The following is a 22,564-nucleotide window of genomic DNA, read 5'->3' on the forward strand; positions in this document are numbered from 1 at the left end:
GTTATGCTTCAGCACTTTTCAATTTGAGCTTGGCCTGCGTCAGCCTCCGGCCTCTGGCGTATCATTAATGAAAGTCACATTAGGCATCCCTGTCATCCTTAGTCATCCTGCTCAACCAGCAGAAAGTTTCATGGCTCTATATATGTTCATAACTGCATCCACTAAAGCTGTCTCTAACTCCACTTCTGTTGGCTTCATACCCGCTGTTTCATGGCAGGTGTAATGTGCTCTGCGCTGTTGAAGGAATTCAAACTCTCTTCTGCTGAAGCGACCCCCTGAAATTCAAAGGATCCTGGAAATCTTTGTCCTTCATTATCTGTGTCTTGTGGTTTCGTTCTTGATGAATTTCTCTGTGGTAAAAATAAAATGCTGCCCCTCTCCTCATCCTCCCTGACCTGGCCCTTTCGCTCTTACCGTCTTTAATGATTCATGATGTTTGTGCCATTCTCCTTTTCGCTCATGCACTTCTTGTGCTGTGTCGTAGAGGTCATGGATTCCTGCATTTATGCAGGATGGATTAGTTGGATGTGTTGGGTTTCCCCACATCGTGACCTTAGGCTTTACACAAGATCCTAACACAGTTGCAGCCTGGCCCTGGTCTCTTGCACTTTAACCCTTTGGTGGAGCGTCGTGCTGTGAGGGCCGGCTCATGTTGCCAACATGTGAGCCTCTGTGCCACTGACAAATGGCCTTTCATTGGGCGTACCGGTCAAAAACCATAGATGTGCTTCTAACGTGGAAGTTAAGCACTCTCCTGCCCTGCTGTGAAGATTTAGATGATTTGGCCACATGAGGTCAAATTCCAGAGCAGAAAGCAGACCCTGCATTTTTTGGAAGCTGTTTCTGACATGTGTCTGAACTCCTTTGTCAAAAAGCTGATGCTGACCTGTCAAGCAGAATTCAGTTTACCCAAACTATCAGTGAGGAAGCTCAGCAAAAACCAAACTGTGTGATAGCTTATGACAATGTGTGACAGCATGTTGCTCTGTGTATCCATGCAACATGTTCCTATCAGCTCTGTCTGTGTATTTTTTGCTATGTCTCTTTGTTTCCTGTCAGTCTCTTTTGGCACTTTTGACAGATTAACACATCCGCAACAGGAGTCCTGGATTTGGATCTCACTTCAGGGGGTCCTTGTTTCTTCCTCAGCTCTTCACTTGACTTTGTTGTCTATATCATGTCACCTCTTTTAGCCCGTGGCACTGTTTCCATACCCGAGCTGTCAAAAGAAATCTCACTCATTTATCTGCTTGAGAGCCAGGGTCTGCAAAAAAAAAAAGGAGGTTTGAGTGTGCAGAGTGGTCTGATTCTGGAAGATGAATCCAAATGGAAAAACACAGAACTCAGAGATTTAAAAGCCACTATGCAATATTTATTGTAACTTGCTGCACACACGTGCACACATACACACATGGCTGCATTTTGATTTCCCAGCTACGTATGTGTTGTATGAGTAATTCGCTTCAGCCTGGCAGGATTCTGCTCCTCTCTTTCTCTCTCCCAGCTTGAGCAGCGATATAAAACAGGGTGTGGAACATGTGGAAACTCTGATCCTCCATCTGCAGTTGCTTGTATGGCCTCTCTGAGCCCCCAGAGGACTCATGCTGCAGTAGGACGATTTGTGTTGTGCATTGCAGTGAAATATATCTCGCAGCTGAAAACTAAGACCACCATACATAAACCAAAACCTCAAATGATAGTTTCATTAAGGCATATGAGCTTAAGGAAGACTTGCGGTGTGGATTCGGAAGCTATTACTACTATTTTTTTTGGAGGGAATTACAGAGATTGATGGCTCAGACGGGCATAAATCATGAATTTTCTGGAGCTGACTCAGTGTTCCAGGGTGTACCCTCCCTGCTGTTCTCTGATTTATTGTTAGTTTGGCCATTCGCTTGATCTTGGTGAACACTACAGAGTGCACCAAATCATTTGGCCCCTGAGAAATGACGACAGGAGCTGAAAGTGATGTTCATTAGTTGACACATCATTCTTTTCCACACTGTGCATGACATGGTGTACACTTCAAACCACCACCAACAAGCTAGCTCTATGAAGCCTGATGTTGTGAGGCGGAATTAAAACATGCATGGCTATTTTCTTCTCTGGGCACGGAAATTAAGTTTTCAATAAAGAAAAGTCAGGACAATTAACAGCTACGAAACAAATTTAACAAGTAACCTGTAAGCTAACGTAGGACAAAAGGTACAGGTAGCATCTCACCACAATAGAGCAAAAATTAGCCCACATTTTAAGCTGTTTACAAAGAGTGATGGATATAAAGTTCATTTATGTCTGTCATAACACATTTTTTTGACTTCAGCTAGGAATGTAATGCTAACAATAGCACCAAAATGTTGCGCAAAATATCAATTTAGCATTCAACCACTCCCTGTTTTTTTTTTTTTTATGACCATAAGAATTTAGTGAGATAAATACTTTAAGAAATGCATTCCTTATTATATTTTGTAATGTGGGGAGCGGGTTAAGCTAGCTATAACCATTTAGCAACTGGTAAATTTAGCAATCTTCTTAGCAAACATTATCCTTCACTTTATCTTCTGTGATTCTGTGGTGTCATAAATGTAGTGGAATCACAACTCCTATCATGTATTGCAATGATAGCAAGAACAGGGTTTAATGCTAGCTGTAGCTAGCTATTGAGTAAAACAAACTGTGCTTTTAACCATTTTTAACCAACTTTTTGATTAGATTAGTCTTGACAGTGTGGTGAGAGATTATTTTACTTTTTCTTTTTCATATCTTATTTTGTATTTGAAGCTGAAAAGTGGTTTCGCAAGCTTAAGTTAGCTATTATGCAACAGCTTAACTTAGTGATCAACTACTATGTAACCAACAATATCATTCAGTTTATGTTAATAGTGTGGCATTAAAATGTTTTAGTTACACCACTCTTAGTATCTCCTATGTTGGCTGAAGGATAGTTTAACAATTTCTAGCAAATAAACAACTGACAATGTCAATATTAAGCCATTAATGAGCCAACATTTAGGTTTAAGTTAATCTCTGGAGTGTAGTGAGTGTATCATTCCTATTAAATAGTGTAATGTTAGCTTGACATAGACTTTTAATGTGAGCTCCAGCTAGCTACCATTGTTTAAGGTGACATCACCACTGACTTTATCTTGAGTGAAGTAAAAAAAAAATAATTTGATTTATCTTTCCTCATATTGTGTAATGTTAGCTTAGCCAGAATTAAATAATAGCTCTAGCTAGCTCTTAAGCAACAGACAAAATATGCATCAAACCACAGTTAGCTAATGCAGTGTCAGCCAAAAGGAATTGTAATACTAACCTTTGTTAGCCATTTAAAAAAAAGTAAATTTAGCAGTGATCCACTTTTTTGGATCAAGCTGTCACAGAATTTTTCAAAGAACTTAAAGCCCTTTCAATTGCGATATGGAAGATTAGCTTAGAAGTGCTTCAGGGCTGACTCTTAACACGACCATGAAAGAGATGCTAGCCTAGCTAATTTAGTGAATAGGTTCATGAAAATGACAAGTGATGTGTCTCTTCAAGTCTCACCTCCTGTGTTATTGTTTGTTTAATACTTTTCCAAATGTTTCATGTTCTCATGTTGTAGCAGCAACAGTAAAGAGATCTGTCGCTTGAAGCAAATATGCACTTTTGCACCCCAGCACCACAGGGCAGGCGCATGATGCTTGCACTTCATTAACGTAATTAATTAGTGTGTGCACATAAGTTCAAGGGCCCCAGCTACTGCCTTAAATTGAAACTTCTAATTGCCTCTTCAATAACTGTTGGGTAGTGCTTGTAAAGCTAAAGGTGTGAGAAGGGCACCATGGACCTTTGGGATTTGGCTGCTTTTACCCAGGGGACGTGGTTTCTTCTTTTATATGCGCATGTTTTCATGCAGGAGGGTCTTTGAGAAAATTGTCAGATCCCCTCTGGCACTACTACACCAGCAAACGCCTGTACTTGTTTTTTTTCTCTTGACAAGTACAGTGTGCCCCTTGCAGACCAATAGAGCAGCCTGAAGTGAAGAAAAAAGTAAAAGCCACATCATCTGACAGGTTGTGGTGCAGTGATATCACAGTGGTCCTTCCAAAACAGTGACAGTAAAGCTGTCTAGCTCTCTCAGGGGGCCAAGAGCCACTGTTCCGACATGTCCCTGTGTCAGTGGTCTAGTGAGGAGCTGGAATGTCTTCATGACTCTACATGTGTACCCTGTTACGCTCCACTGGGGTGCAGAGTGGCGGGATCAGCCCACCCCCCCACCCCCCAACACAGTCCCTTACGCCTCATCTTTCATGCGGTGACAGAGTGAGATAGAGCGATAGTGAAGTAGGGGATAGAGTGCACAATATGACGCATTGTCTCCTCTCTAAGGGTGTTCATTGCCATGATTCAAAGAGAGGTCTAATGTTTGCTCTGTTCATTTGAAAATGACCACAAAAAGGAGAGTAAACACTTCACTGAAGTGGCACTTCAAATTCAGGAAAATAAAAGTTCACACAATAGCCATTTATTGGCAGTAAAATCTGGCCAAACGAAGTATTCAAGGGAGAAACTGGCCTTTTCATGTCATTCCCAAATGTTCGATAGAGATGTGTCTGCAGTATTTTCTCTGCTTGGGCCCCATGGTCGCTCACTCACTTCTACCCAAGGCTGAAAATGCAGGAGAAAGAAGATGTTTGCATGTGTCTACTCGAAGTAGTTTCATTTTGTGGACACGGAGGACAAACTCACCTTCTCCTTACACAAATAAAAGAGAGTGATCATTGGGTCTGACGTGGGAAGAAAAAAAGCTGCTGCGGATAATTTTCTGTTCTTTTTCCGTGGAAATCAAAACAAAGCCCAAGGTTTTAATAAAGATCCGTGTTTCTAACGGCCTCTCGCAGCAGTACATCTTTGGCATTTCAGCAAGTCATATTGCAGAAGTCGGCCTCATATGGGAAACACACACACACACACGAAAACTGTGTGCTCATCTCCAAACTATACAGTTTTCATCTGAGCGGCAGGAGAAGACTTTATTGAATTTAAAGAAAAATGATAACATCATGTGGAGACAGTGTGCGGAGAAAATAGACTTTTATCAAGAAGTGTTGTTATTGGAGGGCTGCAGTGTTCGCTGACTTGGTTGCAACTTAGTTTGTTTTCTCTTGCTCTTGTCTTAATTCTTCATTTCCAGCCTCCACGGGGACAGAGACAACAAAACAAAAAGCAGATTTCAAGTCTGAGAGGAGAAAAGAGCAGCTATGTAGAAGAGAAGAGTGTTTTCTGTGCATCTTTTGATCTTGACCCTTCAGGGTCATCATTCATATGACAAATCTGAAAATCTCTGCACGAAATTTTTGTTTTTTTCACTTCAAGCAGCCCATTTAAAAGTTGATTAACCAATAAAAAATGTAAACTATCAGACTTTTTTTGTAATCCCCCCTGTTCCTGCTTTACTGACGCACTCTGTGTTCTGTGATGCCTGCCAGATGTGCATGTTTGAAGGTGGTATCAAGTTTCTTCGAGGTGAAAAGGGGGAGCGTGCCCAGAAATAGCAGCAGTAGCAACAGTAGGCAGCTGGAGTCCACGTCATCCTGAGAGATGCCGCACTCACCAAGGCCCATCTGGAGGGAAGAGAAAGCCAAGGACACTGCAGGAGAAGAGGGGAGGAAAGAAGATATGATGCAAGACCTTTCTCATTGGCCTTGTCATTGGGAGTTTGGAAATGCAACTCTACCTTCCTTCTTTCCTGTATTTGAAGGATACCAGTCTCGAAACTTCCCATAGCCTTTCATAGGAGACGATACATCACCTCAAAGTTATACTCATCCCATTCTCCTCTGTTTTAAAACTTTTTTTTATGGGACAGATGCATCAGTGACACTGACAGCCAAACATATGAGCAGCAATGTCCTACTCAAAGGTTCACTGAGTACATAGTTACTTGAAACTACTCACCTCATTGTCATGCCACATGGCTTATATGTGGAGATTTTTGCAGACAGGGGTGGGAAATGATCAGAAGTCTATACCAGGCTGAAATATGAGATGTTGATAGAATGATTTACCAACGTGGTTAAGACTAAGATAATCAAACATTATTAACAAGTAAAGCCATACAGTAAGCTATTGCTCAGACAGCCATGGTCCCCCTTGATTTATTTATATTTCCATTTGCAGGAAGCTCATATTTATGAGTTCGTTTTTTCAACAACTACTACCTCTTAGTGTGTTTTCATACATAAGTTATTCTTTTTTCATTCAACTTTAGGTCCAAATTCATCCTCCTAAACATTTTTTTCACATTGTATGTATCTGTATGAAACTCCTACTCCACTGAATTGTTTGCATTGTGCTAAATGTAAGAAACACAACCACAGTGTTCGAATACATTTTTCCCGTTTTCACGAGCTATCTTACCTGTCAAAGCTTCTTTGGGGAACTTGTCCCATGTGTTGATTTTTGTGCCCCCTGTGGATTTTTTTTTTTTTGATTAATAGATTTTCTTCAGCATTCGTTTGAAAATCATCCTGCTGTCTTTTAGGAGTGAAATATTCTCTCATTCACTTCAGAGTGTTCGCTGTGCATATGTGACGAGCTGCATCAACTCTGCACATTTTATCGCTTAATCTTACATCTACCTCTTTACAGCAGTTACACACATTAAAAATAACCACACAGAAATAATCAGTCTTAATTATGACAGTCTTGTTTGGGCATTTAAGTCATGAAAAGAAATCAATTTTTTTTTGTCTGTTTCATGATCAGCTCATATCTTCTCACAGGAGCTTTAAAGTTTGATATAATTGAGAATTTAGATATTATTAAGGATACTGCTGTTGTTGAGGAGTAGGGATTGGAACCTGGTTCTACTAATGACCCGTTCTGGTTCCCTGTTGCTTGTAAGTTGGTCTGAAGATATCTAAGATTTTACTTGGAAAAGCTAACAAGCTAACTTAAAGAGATGGCATACATAGCTGTAGCTCCAAAAAGGCTAACAGCACTTACAATAAGTATATTTTGCAACAAAGTGTTGCAACCAACTCAGTCAAGTAAACACTTGAAAAGAACTCTATGTGTTTGATCGAGTTTTCAACAGGAGAATATGCATGTTTTGCTCTCTTATACCTCAGCCTGTTCAGTCCATATGGACCACTGCTCACTTTGTGACCATGTGTGGCTATTTCTGCATTGTGTAGGTGTTGTTTTAATGGTACCGAGCTCTGAACAACACATAGGATTTAGTGTGCCAGTCTCAGGGGCCCTGAGGCAATCAGAAGCATCCATCATCCCTACAATTTATAGTGTGATGGAAAGACAGAGAGAAAAAGAGAGAGTGGTAGAAAGACATTTAGAGACAAAGAAAGAGGGGAAGACAAAGAGAGGCAGTGATAGAACGAAGAGAATAGACAAAGTGACAGAGCCAGAGAGGTGGGTGTATAAAAGGCATACATAAGAAGAGGACTAAAATGTCAGTGTAAAGCATTTGTCTGGAGGTGGGAGGCACTCAGACACTGCTTGGCTGGCCCAAACAGCTGTAATCATAGTTTAGCAGCAGACATTAACAACCCGACTTCATGTTGCTGTTAACAGGTTGGTGTTGTGCATTACATCCTGGAAGCCTGTGATCCAAAACACTTATTTAGTGTTCTGAGTGTTTCAGTAAGATACCTTTCCACTCTTCCTTTTTATGGATTTGGTGCTAAATAACTGGAACCTCAGTGCCAAAGTCAGCCGCTATGTTGATGACACCCTGCTTTCAATTTGTGATAAGATGCCTTTTCAGGTGGTTCTAAAGCCTTAATTTTTTGCCATTGAAGGGACTGTGAGAACTTTCCAGGTGATCTCGAACAAGTCTCACTTCTAGATATATGCCTGATTGTAATCCACAACTGAAAATGAGACTATCAGCGCCAATATATTTCTAAATGCTATTTCTCAGTTTCCTGATAGGGTCAGACAGGACCGGATTGATTAATGGCACATCGAAGTCTCTATGACAAGCTTAAACCAAATCTAATCTTAATTTTACAACGTTAGACAGTGAAAGACATATCAACCACAAAGACTAATTTGATTCGCCAGACAGCCCAAAACCCCCTGTAGGTATAACAAAGACATTTTTGCTTTGACCTAAGTTTTATTTGTTGTAACAGTGTAATAAAGCATGTGTTATACCACAGCATCCTCCGTCAGTAGTGAAGAGATAACACCAACACAAGCAGTCAAGTCCTCGTCTCTCTTGTCACTCACAGAAGCTTTTTTTAAGCTTTCCTCCAGATAAACTTCTGGAGGGCTGTAACATCAGTAATGACAGGCACAGCTGATCATGTACCTTCTTCCTGCCACCCAAAAGTCAGCTTTTTCTCTTCTTTCTCTGACAGAAAGTGAATTTTGGCTTCATCTTATCTCTTGTTCTCTGAAGCATTAATTGTTTTTTTTGCCTGCTGCTTTTGGTGCTCACAGTTGACAGTCTGACAACCTCAGGTACACCTGTTTTCTCTGTGCTATTATGTCGATAGGCAAAAAAAGACATGTTTTACTGAAAGTAAAAGAACAGGACAGGCTTCCTTGCATTGACGACCTGGAACAAAATAAATCATGTTTTTGGGCTTGTTCCACAAAATATGCAACCTCACCCTGCTTACTAAAAGAGAACCTGCCTCTCATTGGGGCAGGCTTTTATTTGAAGTTTGGTAAATTGCCATTCTCAATTCAAAAGATCCCAAGAAAAGTAAAACAGAGTCCAAAACAGACCCAATGAAAACTTCACCCAGTGTTAAATGAAGTCTAAAGAGACCACTTACACAGACAGTGGTATGGTTTTCTTCAAGTTACAAGCATTGGCAGTCAGAAACGGTACAAAAAAAGTGCTGTTTTCCCTGCGCTTCACATCTTTCATCCCAGTTGATGCGGAGAAAAAACACTTTTTGAAGCAGTGTAATCTCTAATAACACCCTAGAGAAAGAACATTGTAATCCTTTGAGGTATACGCCTCATTGGTTAAAAAGTCCTGCAACCTTATATATGAGAATGTTGAAAATGATTTGATTCTGGCTAGAAGAAAGTCCCAGGTTTGTTCTCAGTTTCGATCTTGGACGTTTCAAAAAGACTCAATTTCCTTAAATTGTACAGCCAAAAGTCTGAAACCCCTCATGGTATTAAACAGCAAATGTTGTAAAGCAGAGAAAGTCAGCGCATTCTCACATCTGGAAAGCTTGAAGCAGCAACTGACAAATTACTTAAAGAAATAAATCAGTTATCAATTGGTTTCTTTTTTGGTCAGTTGAACTGATCCATTTGTGAATGATATTAGGGTATAGAGTTTCATTCAGTTTTTTCATCCCGTCTGACCTTGAATTACCCCTGCGTAAAAGGTTAGGGCCTGTTTCCAGTGGGGGAGAGGGTGCTGCTGCTTCCTGTCAATCCAAGTTTTATAGAAGATCAAGAGAAGTGAGTCAGAAAGTGATCAATGAAGATTTTAAGTTTCTTTTTTCTGGTGCAGGTGTTAAAATTATACAACTTCAACACTGTTTGTCTGCGAGTCAGATCACTTCCCACGTCATTCTGTTTTGCATCCCATGGGATGTTGTGATGCAAAACTGAGGCTTTACATCCGCTTTACAGCAGAAGCCCCTAGGCTCCCCATTCATTAGAGCATAAACACATGTCAGGCCAAGGAAAATATTTAGAGAGATGGATAACAGATACACGGCGCTGTGAGGTTTACTGAAAGCTCCAAGTGTGGAAGAGATGTATCATTGTCCACCAAAGATTCTCAGAGCTTGTTTGGACTCTTTGCACCTCCTCTTTCTTTCTTTCTTTCTACACCTCAAGGACTCTATTTGGAAGGAAATCAGGTGACTTGAAGGAATAAAAAAACATCTCTGTGAGCCCATGTGTGACCTGAAGATTGGTAGGCTGAAAACCTCTAGAGACTGGAGTAGAGAATCCACACAGGTAGGTAGGGAGACAAAATGTTAACCTGAACTCAAGTCAGCAGAGATTTCACAGTCAGAGTAAGGTCAGCACAGACATCTTAACAGTTCACACCACACTCCAAACTTGCCACATTTGACCTCAAGTACAGTCCTGTGCTGCTTGTACAAGTGGCTGTCAGCCATCCCCTGTGTAGTGTCACCCTCTGACCCAGTTGCCTTGGTTACTTCTTACTCTCTCAAGTCTTCCATCTTCAGTGGCAGAAGTGTTTCCTAAGAGCTCTATCTGAAGAAGTGGAGAGTAAAAAGAGGCAGATTTGTGTTGCTGGCCTTGCCATTAAGTGTGAACTCATTAGAGGTAACTTCCGTTTGCTTATTCCTTCTTTTTCAACTGAATCAGCTTCAAACCTGTCTTACTACCCACGCACCAAAATCCACTCATGCTCTGCCACTGTGTTGCCTTGGTTACGCTTGACCTCAGCCCTTGGTTTTCGGAGAAAAGGATTAGGGTAGGTGGGCAGAGATGGCCTTTGGGATTGTGAATGGCATTGCCTGTGACCCGCAGAACCCATCGTGCCTCCGTCTGCTGTGTTTGGCCAGAAGTGACAGTTAAATCCTGCTTCTTTGGCGGCGGGAAGCCGACTTGTGTGAGGGGATGAGGATTGGCAAAGGAGGGCGACTGGTACAGAGGAGGCCATTTCACGCAACACAGCTTCCAGGAAGTCAGTCATCAGAGATGCCAAAGGAAAGCTGTGTCTCTTTCATAGCCGGCCAAATGGAGCAACCAGGCGTGGAGGGCCCTCTAGAAGACAATATCCCCTAACTAATGCCATCTGGGATGACTTTCCTGGTCCTTATGTTGGAGCCTCTCACCCTTAAACCATTCATTTCAACCTTCATTTCAAAACGCTTAAGCACTTGGTTATTCAGTCGTTTGTCAATTTTAGGGACCAACTTTTTTTTTTTTTTTTTTTTTTTTTTTGAAGGGTTTTTGTATAGGAAAAAATACAGTGGAGTTTGGATTCTGCATGTGCTGTATATGAAATGGGGATGACACAGAGAAGAAAAGGCCACTTTGGCAGCTTTCCAGTCTCTTTGGAGGAAAAAAGGGTCAGGGCTAAGATAAGGCAGTTAGGCCAACAGGAAACCGGGACATTTTGATTTGGATCTGTGTTGTGGGAAATGAACATTTCTGTCTCAGAGTATCCATGGATCCAACAACAGCTAAGGGGCGCAATGCCTTCAGGAGGATCAGATAATGACAGTACAGTGTTATTAACTGCGCTGAGAAAGGAGAAAAAGCAAAGACACGAGTCAACTGGTCAAAACGGTTCATATAACACTCTGATCCAAAGGGTTTCACTTGGAGAGAAATCAGGAAAAATAACACGAGCAGAAAAGACAATCTGTTGCTTTAGGCCGTCTTTGATTCATCCTCTAAGAAAGTCAATACACCACGCTGAAGCGATAAAACTGTATGATTTCACAGAGAGCCATAAAGACGCTTTGCTGTTACACTTTCTGTAATACAAAAGCAATCTGATGTCTCGGCAATAGGCCACAGTTTGCCTCCCTAACACCTCGCACAGTGTGTTTTTGTTCAATTGTGTCATAGATTTCATGGTGGAAATATTTCCTGGAAAGCAAGGAATTGTTCTGTGTGAGCGTATTACTCTTTAGCACAAAACTCATGGGGGGTTTCATCAAAGTTACAGGGTCACATAGTGTTCACATAGCAATGACTCCCATGGATGCGGGAAGAGTGTCCTTTTTTTTTCACAGGAGTCATAAAAGAGGCAGTTTAATTTTGTTTACTTCCACCCACCATGGGCATGATACTGCCATTATCACAGGAGCAAGGTTGTTTTGAATTTTTCTTGTTTTAATTTCCAAATTTTGCCCACGAACTGAAAGTTCAACCGTTAGCTGAATCAATTAAAGTGCTTCTAGTGCTTTGCACTGGATAAAGAAATGTACTGTAATTGTAAAGGTTCATCCCCTGGCACCCTTGACCTCACAGCGTCACAAGGGAGAGCATGAGGAGAGAAGGAAATCACTTAAGCGCTGAAAAATGGAGTCAGGAGAGGTGCAATGGGCTGGTTCATCTCAGTGTATTAATGGAGCCACAACCTCCACTCACTTTTTCATACAGCTGAAGGTGAAGCATTATACCGCCTGTTCTTGCATGTTCAGTGATAATAAATGGTGCTGATAAGGTTCTGGCTTTCTGAACAACTTACATTTTTCTTCTCAGTTGGTCAAATAAATATCTTGTACGACAGGAAAAATAATGCTTATCCCCTTATTTGTAGCATCCATTATGATCTGAGGTTTACATGATGGGGAGGATATGAGATGTAAGCAAGCTGTGGAGAAAGTCAGTGTAGGTGCGTGTTAGTTTTTTAATGTGGGGATGTTCTGGAGTGACTTATTTCCTGGTTGCATAAACTGTAATTTACTTTTGAAAGCAGCCATAATTGAGAAGTTTTACACAACTAAACGTGACCTTTGAGTCTTTACGTAAATCATTAGATTGCAAGAGAGAAGCTAGTGTTAGCAGAGTTTGCACTATCAGCTTTCAGTCCTTCTTGCTGGTTGATATCAACTAGGGCTGAGATGATATGCTGTTCTCACAATTCAGTTCTGTTATGATTTTTGGGGGGCAGGTTAGATTTAAATTGGGATTCTCAGATATTTACAATTTTTGCAATTTAGCTTTTTAACTCCAGACTAAGTGAAAAAACTTAGATGATAATGTCTACAGACTATATCAGGAGCCATATTTTTCCATAAAATTCACATAATGTGAGTCAGAGAGAAACATTTCACCCTCTGCTGGAGAATAGTGGTAACGTTTTCCAATCCAGTTCATAAACATAGACCGGAATAGGAATTGGAAAAAAAAAATCTTTTCGACAAAAAATCCCAATTTTGATATTATCAAACAAAATATCCCAATATAACAATTTTGGATTTTTTTTCTCCCATCCTTAATTTCAACATGATTACTCATTGCTCTGGTTGAGTAATGAATTGTCGTTTTAACCTCAGGTATGTTAGCCTACAAAACACTTTATCTCCATTTTCTAAAACAGAATACAGCTAAACTGTCATCTGTATTTTTTATATGCTGGTAGAGCTTTGCTTCATTATACTAACAGTCAATAGCAGGGTCTACAACCCCAGCTTGTGGCTGTTGGCTGCTTCACAGCTAGAACACAACATATAATCAGCTTGTGTCACAGGATAATCAATCTAACAAGTTTAAAATGAATTTAAGAACATCTATTTTAATAGAGTTGATGATAATTCATGATTTCTAGGCCTTTTTACTGGAGAGAGACAGGGTTTTGTTATCACATAGCTCTTATACATGAACAAAACAGAATCTGAAACATGCGTAATTTAATTCTATGTCCACAGGGGGGGGCAAAATTATATGTTAACAAAAGTTCCTAACAAAAGCTTTAAAATAATTCCTTCAGTTTCTATAAAAGAAGCAAAAATCTGAAACATGAAAGAGTGGTTTTTTTGAAAATATGAAAATTTGAAAATCTGTAAATTTCCATCATTTGGCTGAGTTGAAAAGAAGCTAATGTTTCCCGTTTGATTGTTGTAAACACTGTTTAGATTTACCTTTTGAGCCCTCATAATAACTATTTGTTGCCTTATTGAAGAAATGTTAAAAGTGTCCCTCTTTCTTTACAGTGACCTCACATCTGAGTTCAAAAATCAATGGAAGGTCCCACAAAGCTACATATATAAGAACACATACACAGGAATGATATAATTTGGCCTTGTTAAAGACGATCACTATACTTTTCTTTCTAATTCTCTCTTCTTCAGAGTTGTAACCTCTAACTGATACATAAACACATGCACACAGTCATACACATAAGTACATACATCTGTTATCCTGCATGTGAAAATATCCCCACTTGGAAAAGGGGAAAGAAGTCGTGTGCAACCGGATCCAATTGGCCCTTATATAAAATGGAGAAATATGGGCAGCGTGTAGCTTCCTGATGAGCCGCTGAAGTCTGTGACATGAATTTGAGTCCGGGGACCAATCATGCATTCCAGTTGAAAAAAAATCTTGGATCTTAGGTTCATGTTAAAACACAGCCTGTCCTCTGTGATATACAGGCTGCATATCTTAGCACCCCGGCAGCACAGAAACCAGGACTTAAAGCCTTTTATCATGCCCCTGTTATCCCATATAACTTATAAGCATGAAACATATTTAAAAAATACTTTTCCCTTGAGATAAAGCCTTAAACAATATACCTGTACAGGACATATTGCCTCTAAATGTCTCCTCCTTGCTTCAATAATCCTCATTTATAAGGCCAATGGAGTTTGTTGCAGGGCTGCGGGCTGCACTTAAACTCTATGAACTGCACAATACTTGCGTTAAAGTAGCGACTATGGCCATGCAGTTTAATGTACCGTATTCGGGGCTGCTCCTTTACTCTCTGGCTTTAACTGCGTCCGTATAATACAGCCAGAATGTCTCCACAGCACTCAATAACTTGCATCACTGAGGCATGGTTCTGAATGCTGTGATGTGTTGTTAAAACAAAATATCCTGCCTACGCACAGTTCTCAAATTTTGACCCTATGACTAAATCTGTCATTTAAAGCCTGGGAGAAAATAACAACTGGCTGCGTTTGATGTGTTTGACAAAAGCAAGAGTCGAAAAAAAAAAGTTGCTGGATGTTTTTCATGTGACTGAAGTTTCCATTTTCGACTCAGTTGAAAAACTAGTGTTTTAAATCCAGTTCTCCTCGTTTTTGTCTAGTTTTTTTTCCCAGGACTTGCAGTTTCATAACAGCAGTGGGCCTCTCTCATGCTCTTCTATGGACTCTGTGATGTAAACGCAGTCATCTTGCTTTAGGGGGGAAACGGCCTCCTCCTGTTTTATATTAACATGAACCCCAAACCTGTCGTTATATATTGTATGAATTAGGCTGAACTTTGGCTTACGTCCTCCCCCTCCGGTTCTTTCGTGATGAAGAATACGAGACTGGCAGGCCTTCTGAGCACAGCTGTGAGTCTCTATGGCTGCCAGCACTCTGTCAGGATCCCCTGTGTGGGATGACCTCTGACCTCAGTGAAAATCCAAGAGAGGCCAAAGGGGACTGTTAATGCTCACTAGTGATGTACAGCTGTGATTCATTCAAGGTGGTTTTGCTCTGCGTACAATTTGCAAATGTAAAATAGTCAAGGCAAATGGTCTCTAGATTACTCCTGACTGAGTTCTGCAAGCCGGCTAACGACTCCTTAGTCTTCAACCACACAGGAAGGTTGATCATTGAGTGCACTGGACTCAGCAGTTTTGTTGATTGCTTTTGCCTTTGAATCATCTCTGACAAACTTTATTCAGTTTTAAAAGCATTTTGTTTCAGCACAACAGACCTCATATTTCTTGTAGCGCTAATGCTAGCTGTGGCCACTGCATTTCATTCCTTAACAACATCTTGGTGATAGTGACTTCGCAGATTCCTTGTGTCAAAACGTGAACATTTTTTTTCCTCCTTCTTCAAACCATCATCTCACAGTGACACCATGTCTACTTTTTTATCAGCTTGTTTGGCTGCACTTCTTCTTCTGCTCGGATCCACCAGCGGATCATTCACTGCTGCCTGCAGCTTTAGGGATGCGTCAACGTCTAAACAAGAACGCAAACAGTTCTATTTATTTTCATATAAAATTTGATTATCAGAATAATAAATAGAAACAAAATATTCCCATTTTCTTCTGATAATTCATTGCATGGATAAACAGTATGTCAAGCATCCCCAATTTTGACCAATCAAAATCAAGGATTTAATGAAGCCAATTGATTTGGGGAATAAAGAAGCACTATAAAAACTTTGAACATCGCACATCTTTTGATTGGAACAACTAAATGTTTAACAAACATTACAGAAAATTAGTAAGTGCTTTAGTTTAAGCAAATAACTTCTTTAACAGTGCAATATTTGTAATTTTAGCAGAAACTACTTGCAGTTTTTTTTCAGGGGGCACTAGATTAGTTATGGTTATTATTCACTGTTTTGATGTGTTTTTGCCTATATTCATGTATAAACAAAGCTAAATAATGGGTTTATGTGCTGTTTTGATAGATTCTGGTGATCTGTGAACCAAACCATAAACTGCCCCAAATTTCTTGGGTTTTTCCTGAAAAATGAACTGCTAGCGACAAATTCAATGAGAAATTCTTCAAACTCAACATAGTAACTGTTTAGAGACATAAAGCAATAAAATTGCTGTTTTTGACCGGTTAGCAAAGACTCCAGCATGCGCCCCAGGTCTTGTTAAAATGCCATGGATCAGAATGTGCGTCCCGTGTTTTTTTCTGTGCTCCAGTGGCCATGACAGCCCAGGTAACCCATCTCACAGTGGCATAATCCAGCCTGTCAGCAGCTTCAGCCCTGTGTTTCCTGGACCTTGGACATAATACCATTCTGGGAAGAAGAACCATTGCCAACCTGAAATCTGAGTATCTTATCAAACCAATCAGCTTTCTCTAGCCTCAATGCACCTCGACTGTGGCAGAAGAGGGGGTTTCACAACATCTGGTGTTGGGAGTTGAAGCAAAAGAAAAAAAAGGGGAGGCCAGGAGTGAGCTGGGGTGAAGGGAAACTGTGAGAACAATCTTGATGCTTTGGTATGGAGATTTCAGCTCAACTGCACGTTCTGCTTTTGCTTTCGACACAGGTCGCCGAGCGGGCAGCCAGTTGTTAGAGCTTGCCTGCTGCAGATTGTGTCCTGATTGCGGTTATGATAGAGATATTGTTGACAGAAACATTTGTCATGGACTCCCCTCACGTTTGCTTTCTTCTTTTTTGTATCTCACCCACTCTAACCTCTTTCCTTTTTCTCCCCCCTTTTCCCGAAACCTCCTGTTTCTCCGTCAGCCCAGTGCAGCAGTGAGAGGTTACCAAAGCGCTAAGGCGGCTGCCATGAATCCAAGTGTTGGCTCCAGTTGGACCGTTGGTGGCAGCAGTGGTCAAGGGGCCAGAAGTGGCTCCTCTTTCACTCGTTCAAGCCTGCAGCATCACCTTTCCCACCATCAACAACACGCACATCATCACCCCCAGTCCACGCACACAAGCTACGCCTACTGCCCGACCCAAACCGCTGTGAGTACCACAGATTCCCTCTGTTCCCGTCTCTCTTGTCTGCATCAGTCGCTGTTACACTGCCGATTCTCTCTCTGTCTGCTCCTTTCATCTTCCCCCTCTTTCCCACACTCATTCCTCTCAAACCCTCATCATATATATCACTTTCTCGTGCTCCATCTCCCTCCCGCGCTCTCTCCTCTCTGCAACTTAATTTGTTTTTCTTTCATCCATCTCCTGCATCGACAGTGCATTGAGAGACTAATTGAGGCAGAGACACTTTTGGACGCCTTCCCTCGTCATTATCCGTGGAATTAATTGCTGCTCTGCAATCCGTTTGATTTGACTTTATTGGTGCGATCTGGTTTTCTAATGTAACGTTGAGGGTGTGACTGGAACTCAGGCGTGAACCAAATTGAGGAATTTTATTAGTGTTATGTTGCTGTCACAGTCACAGAGCTGGAAACAAAGATTTGGCAGGTTTTTTCTTTCTCTGCATTTCTTCCTCTAATAAATATATTTACAAGGCTTCACACCAAATCTTTCTCCCATTCTCTCTTACTTTCCATTACAGCACTCTGATACTCTCTAGCACATACACACCACTCAAATTCCCAGCTGCCTCTTTTGCTAACATGTTGAGACTCCCCTGGAGCGCTTGCATGCAACGGGTGAAGAAATCGGATTGGATTAGATGTGATAATCATCACCGTAGGTTGACTCCTGGTTGCACACAGGATTCCTTTTATGTTGCTGCTGTTATATCAAAGTAGTCACATGCGTACAGTTATCTGTATGCAGGCTACATTTATGTGTGACTTTAACCCCCGTCATTGTTCCTTTCACCACAACTTTTAAACTGTGCTGTGAACAAACAGGAAGCAAAAACAGAGAACATTCCACAACACAGACATAAACACTTTGGTTCCAGTTGTGGTACGTCTCTGTCACATGTTTTTTCAAGAACATCATGATCCTGTTTTATTTTTCACTGCCACACCCCCGGGGTAGCTCAGTCATTGCCATCAACATCCAAAAACAGGAACACAAATATGTATAAATGCTGTTGGACTTCATTGGATAAGTTTTTTTCCAAAAGTTGAGCAAACAAGAAGCTATTTTTTCCCACTTGTTGTTTTAACCAAGTATTTTTTTTTACTTTATTTTCTCTTCAGGGATACAGCACAGGAGTTGCAGCTGAAATTTGACAGATTCTTATAAAACCTAAAAGTCAGCAATGACCTTTTGTGAGACTGCTTGTTTCAGACGACTAGGTATGGGTACCTTTCACATTTGAAATGATACGGTACCGATGCCTGGTACCTGCATCGGTACCGGTGCTCAACGGTACCAATTTTTGGTACTTTTTTGTTTTTATGTTGTAAAATATAAATTTGTGTAATGATAAAACATATCTCTTTTTCAATATAACATATTTATTCTTCAATATATAACCTTACAATGCTGTGTTCATGTCTAGCATGGAAAATCACCTACTCTTCCACTTCCTCACAGTCACAAGGATGCATTTAGGTACCTAAACATGGTACCATTCGATTTTAGATGAATCGGTACCCGATGCTTTTGACGGAATTCAGTTGGTACCTATAAAAGTACCTAACTCGGTACCCATCCCTACTGAGGACTGTGAAGGAGCTATTACAGAACTTTTTTTTAAGCACGTAGAATAATCAAGAATGTGTGAACTGATCCACTTGTACATACACAAATCTACAAATATGTGAACAGATTTGAAAATGTTTGGACAGATTTGCACCACTATTGACTCCACAAATTGTATAAGATGTGGACGTAGTTTGGGTGACATCACCCATCTATCTCTGAAACAGAGTTTTGGAGGTTATTATTGTTCGACACCATATTAGAAATATTAAACTCAAGAGGCAGGCTTTGAGCCTCCTCACTATCAGCTACAGGGTTACCGTCTGTCAGTCAGCTGAGCTGTGACTCTTTATGGCTAACTTACAATATCTTATGAGCTGCTTAGTAATGAAAAAAAAAACAGTCTACCCCTTAACTGTTGGTGATGTTGTATATATTCAGACTGAAGACATTTTTTGTACCAGGTTTTAAACATGGTTAAGTTTGCTGAAAAAAAACATCTTCTTTGAATTGGGAGTTTATATGGTTTCCAGTTCTCCCACATCGAGCCTTAAAGGGCACATGATGAACTGCAGTTTTTAGCACTTCCACATCAGCTTCATGTCTCACTGTAAAGGCTCTACACTTGGTCTTTATTAGGTCCACTTCCTTGTTCTACATGTAACTTTGCAACACTTGTCATGTGTGAGATCTACAAATGCCCCCCAAAAATGAAGCTTTGTTTGAGGCATTCATTTTAATGCCCCAAACTCAGAGTAACAGGTGCAGGTTGCCAGGCCACATCCCAATTTGCGCAAACATCATAATACTTTGTAAATATAAACGAGTTACGATTTGCCAGCTTTGTGTCACAAAGTAAACACACACATCAGCTAACGGGCTAACTGAACTAAAAATTAAGCTGAAACAATAGCAGCTGAGGTGGATGTTTGTGGATCCAAAAAGTTTTGCAACAGTAATACAATAACATTGAAGAAGTTTGACTTGTGTTGTTGAATGAATAAAACTCTAAGTTTGAAGCAGCTGGTTTTGCATTCATATGGCAGTGTACTGACACAACACTCATCTTTCCCTGCCATGTCTACTGCCACTCTTAAAGGTCATAACGTTTTAGTAAGCTCTGCTGTGGGACACCAGTTTAGATTAGCATTCAAAGACAAAGCTCCATGTTCGTAGACTACAGTCCTTGCAGCAGCTATCAACGATTTAACTACCAGCCACAACCCATTGCTGCATGGCATCCCACACTCTCTGCTCCCCAACTTTCCTATCTTTCCGGTAAACAGATCTCCAAGGGATTGAAATTTAAACCCAGAACAAATGTCATCTAATATGGTCAGCCATTGGTATAATTAAAAAAACATCAGATGAATCATTTGTAAGGGTTTATTCTGTTTTAAATTGCATGCACCACTGTTTGTAATATTTTTTTGTCAAAGATTCCAGGAAATACACACTGGATGGATCACAAAGCCAGAAGACAAGAGTTTGATTGTGTAAAGAATACACTGAATGAGTTTGAAACAAACATCACTCTCTGGAACCAATGCAGAAATTCATAACAGACACACCTTTGTCTTGTTTTCTTCCCTTGTTGTTCTGTTGGTTTCTTTCTTTTTTATGGGATGTTGGTGGACCACACCTCTGACATGCAGTACCTGCTTTCCCAGCGATGGTTACAGATCAGGGGTCATTAGGTGTGTGCCCTTGTCTTGACCCTCTACCTTCAAACCACAGCAGAGTCTGCTGGCTTTCATAGTTCTGCTTTTATGGGACAGTTGGGACTGTTCTTTTCTCTTAAGCTGTGTTCATTTTGTCAGCGCAGAAAGCAATTTCTATCCCGCTTTCATGCCTTTGTCCTGGGCTGTTAGAAGCTAACACTTTGGCCTCGGTGAGAGATGGCTAATCCAGACACCGACTGTAAACAAAGGTATTTCTCAAACGTTTGAGCCAGCATCTCATATGCAACACATGTGGTTTACAGAACAGCAATCTCCTCAAATCACAAACTAATACCACTCCCCCTCTTTCTCCCTCTCCAACACTCTCCCAACATACGATTCCTTCTATTATTGCCTCCCTAAATGCTATTGTAATTTTAGGCAGATTAGATGCAAAGAAAGCTCAAGCAGAAGGGGAAGAAAAACAGAACTGATAGCTCAGCATGTGTCTGTCCTCTCGGCTGAGAGAGGTGAGTAAATAAAGGGAAAAAAGAAAAGCAAGCAAGGACCCAGCGGAGATCAAGAAGCTTTGCCTCCAGTGGGTTTGTAATTACAATGGAAGCGGATACATTTCCACTCTTAATATGGTGGGATGAAGCTCCCTCAGGGGGGAAAGATGGTACGACAAAAAAACACAGCGGAGAAAGTCATGTAGAAGTCAGGAGATGTGACTGGAAAGACACTCAAAGGGAAGGGTCGTGTTATTTCCTGAATATGCAATGCTAACTCCCACAAAATACTTCTATATACAATGGATTTCCGCTCCAAAACACGGTTTTGTGGGAAAGTAATTGCTGCCTGGATTATGTTCACTTGTTACGCCTTTTTCAAATATTTCCAGTGTTCTCCTGATACTTTGGTTTGGAACCAAATGCTCCTGAAAATTATATTTCACTCACCTCTGCTTTAAAGTCAATGCAAAACATAATTATAAGCATGCTAGTAAACCTAACTACAAAAGTTATTAGACAGCAAAAAAAGAAAAAAAAAACAGTGGGGAAGTGGAAGGGAGAGGTGTAGGAAGGAAAAAAAAGAAAGAGTGAGAAAGACAGAGGAGGGTACAACTGTACTGTAGCGGCTAAAACCTCTTTTCTCTCTGTGTACCGTTAACCAAACAGCCAAGCAGGTTAGATAAGAGCCATGGTGAGTGGACCATGCTTTAGGTACTTTACCGTAATAAAACCTGACAAGCTAATGATTGCACGCTGTGTTTCTGGATTCCTTACTTAAAGCCACATGGGCCGCAAACACCCCTCGAGACTAAGCCATACGGTATGGATTTTCTCATCTATGGAGAATTGATCGCCAACACAACGGCAAAGAAAAGGAAACATTCAGTGTAGGTTCTTTGCACTAATTGGTGTGACAGAACCCATTTTTGGGTGATAGCAATAATGCTGGACATACAATGTGAGGTAAAGTGGAGACATTGTAAATTGAATTTCCACTCCGCCTGTGGAGTTCCTCTTGGGATATTTGATAAGAGCTCAAATTCTCTTTCTCTCTTTTCTTTTTTTCTTCCAGTTTTATAACAGAGAACCAATAGGTCTCTGCATTCAGTACTTTAAGACTTATTCCCAACCTAATCCATCTGTACAGCACCTGCTGAACACCTGAGAAATATTTCAGCAGGAATTTCTGTCTCACAGGCTGATTTCAGAGCTGTAGGGTATCTTTTTAACTCTGAATAATAACTTAACTTACCTTCGATTGTGAAACTTCAAAATGTGTAGTGACAAAAAGCTGCATAGAAATGGACAAAGCCAACATGAATTCATCTATTGCTTTTTTATGGACTCTATGGCCCCCTAACAGCAGCAAACTGTCAGCTGCCATATTGTTTATTGGATCAGAAGTTAGCATAATCGAAAACAGGGTTATTTTTAATTCAAGAGTTAGGTTTCCTTTGAAAAAAAGGGTGTGGGCTGCTACAAAGGAATTATTTTAGTCAAAGTAAGCATACTTTGACTTAAAAGTGATGAATACAATAGTTTCTAGGAGTCAGTATTCTTTGACAAAGTCACCAAGACTGCTAGGTTGGTGTTACAGAGTCAAAGTTAGCATACTCTGACATAAAAATGGGGTTATTCATTTTTTTCTCAACCAAGAGTTAGCATACTTTGATTAAGAATAGTCTGTGATGCTATAAATTATTTTTCAATTGAAACGCTA

General features: G+C 40.5%; 1 protein-coding gene across 2 annotated transcripts in view; it reads left to right on the plus strand.

Moving 5' to 3' along the window:
- Positions 1–22,564, plus strand: part of LOC141803459 (RNA-binding motif, single-stranded-interacting protein 3) — a 372,997-nt gene that overhangs the window by 57,270 nt on the left and 293,163 nt on the right. For both annotated transcript variants that reach the window (XM_074687515.1, XM_074687514.1), the window contains one exon: positions 16,845–17,069. In XM_074687515.1, the coding sequence (XP_074543616.1) occupies positions 16,845–17,069 (225 nt within the window). The remainder of the gene's footprint in view (positions 1–16,844; positions 17,070–22,564) is intronic.

Source organism: Halichoeres trimaculatus, unplaced genomic scaffold (genome assembly GCF_033239565.1).
Source record: "Halichoeres trimaculatus isolate MK-OKI-2021-1 unplaced genomic scaffold, fHalTri1.1 fHalTri1_scaffold_14, whole genome shotgun sequence".
NCBI classification, from domain to species: Eukaryota; Metazoa; Chordata; class Actinopteri; order Labriformes; family Labridae; genus Halichoeres; species Halichoeres trimaculatus.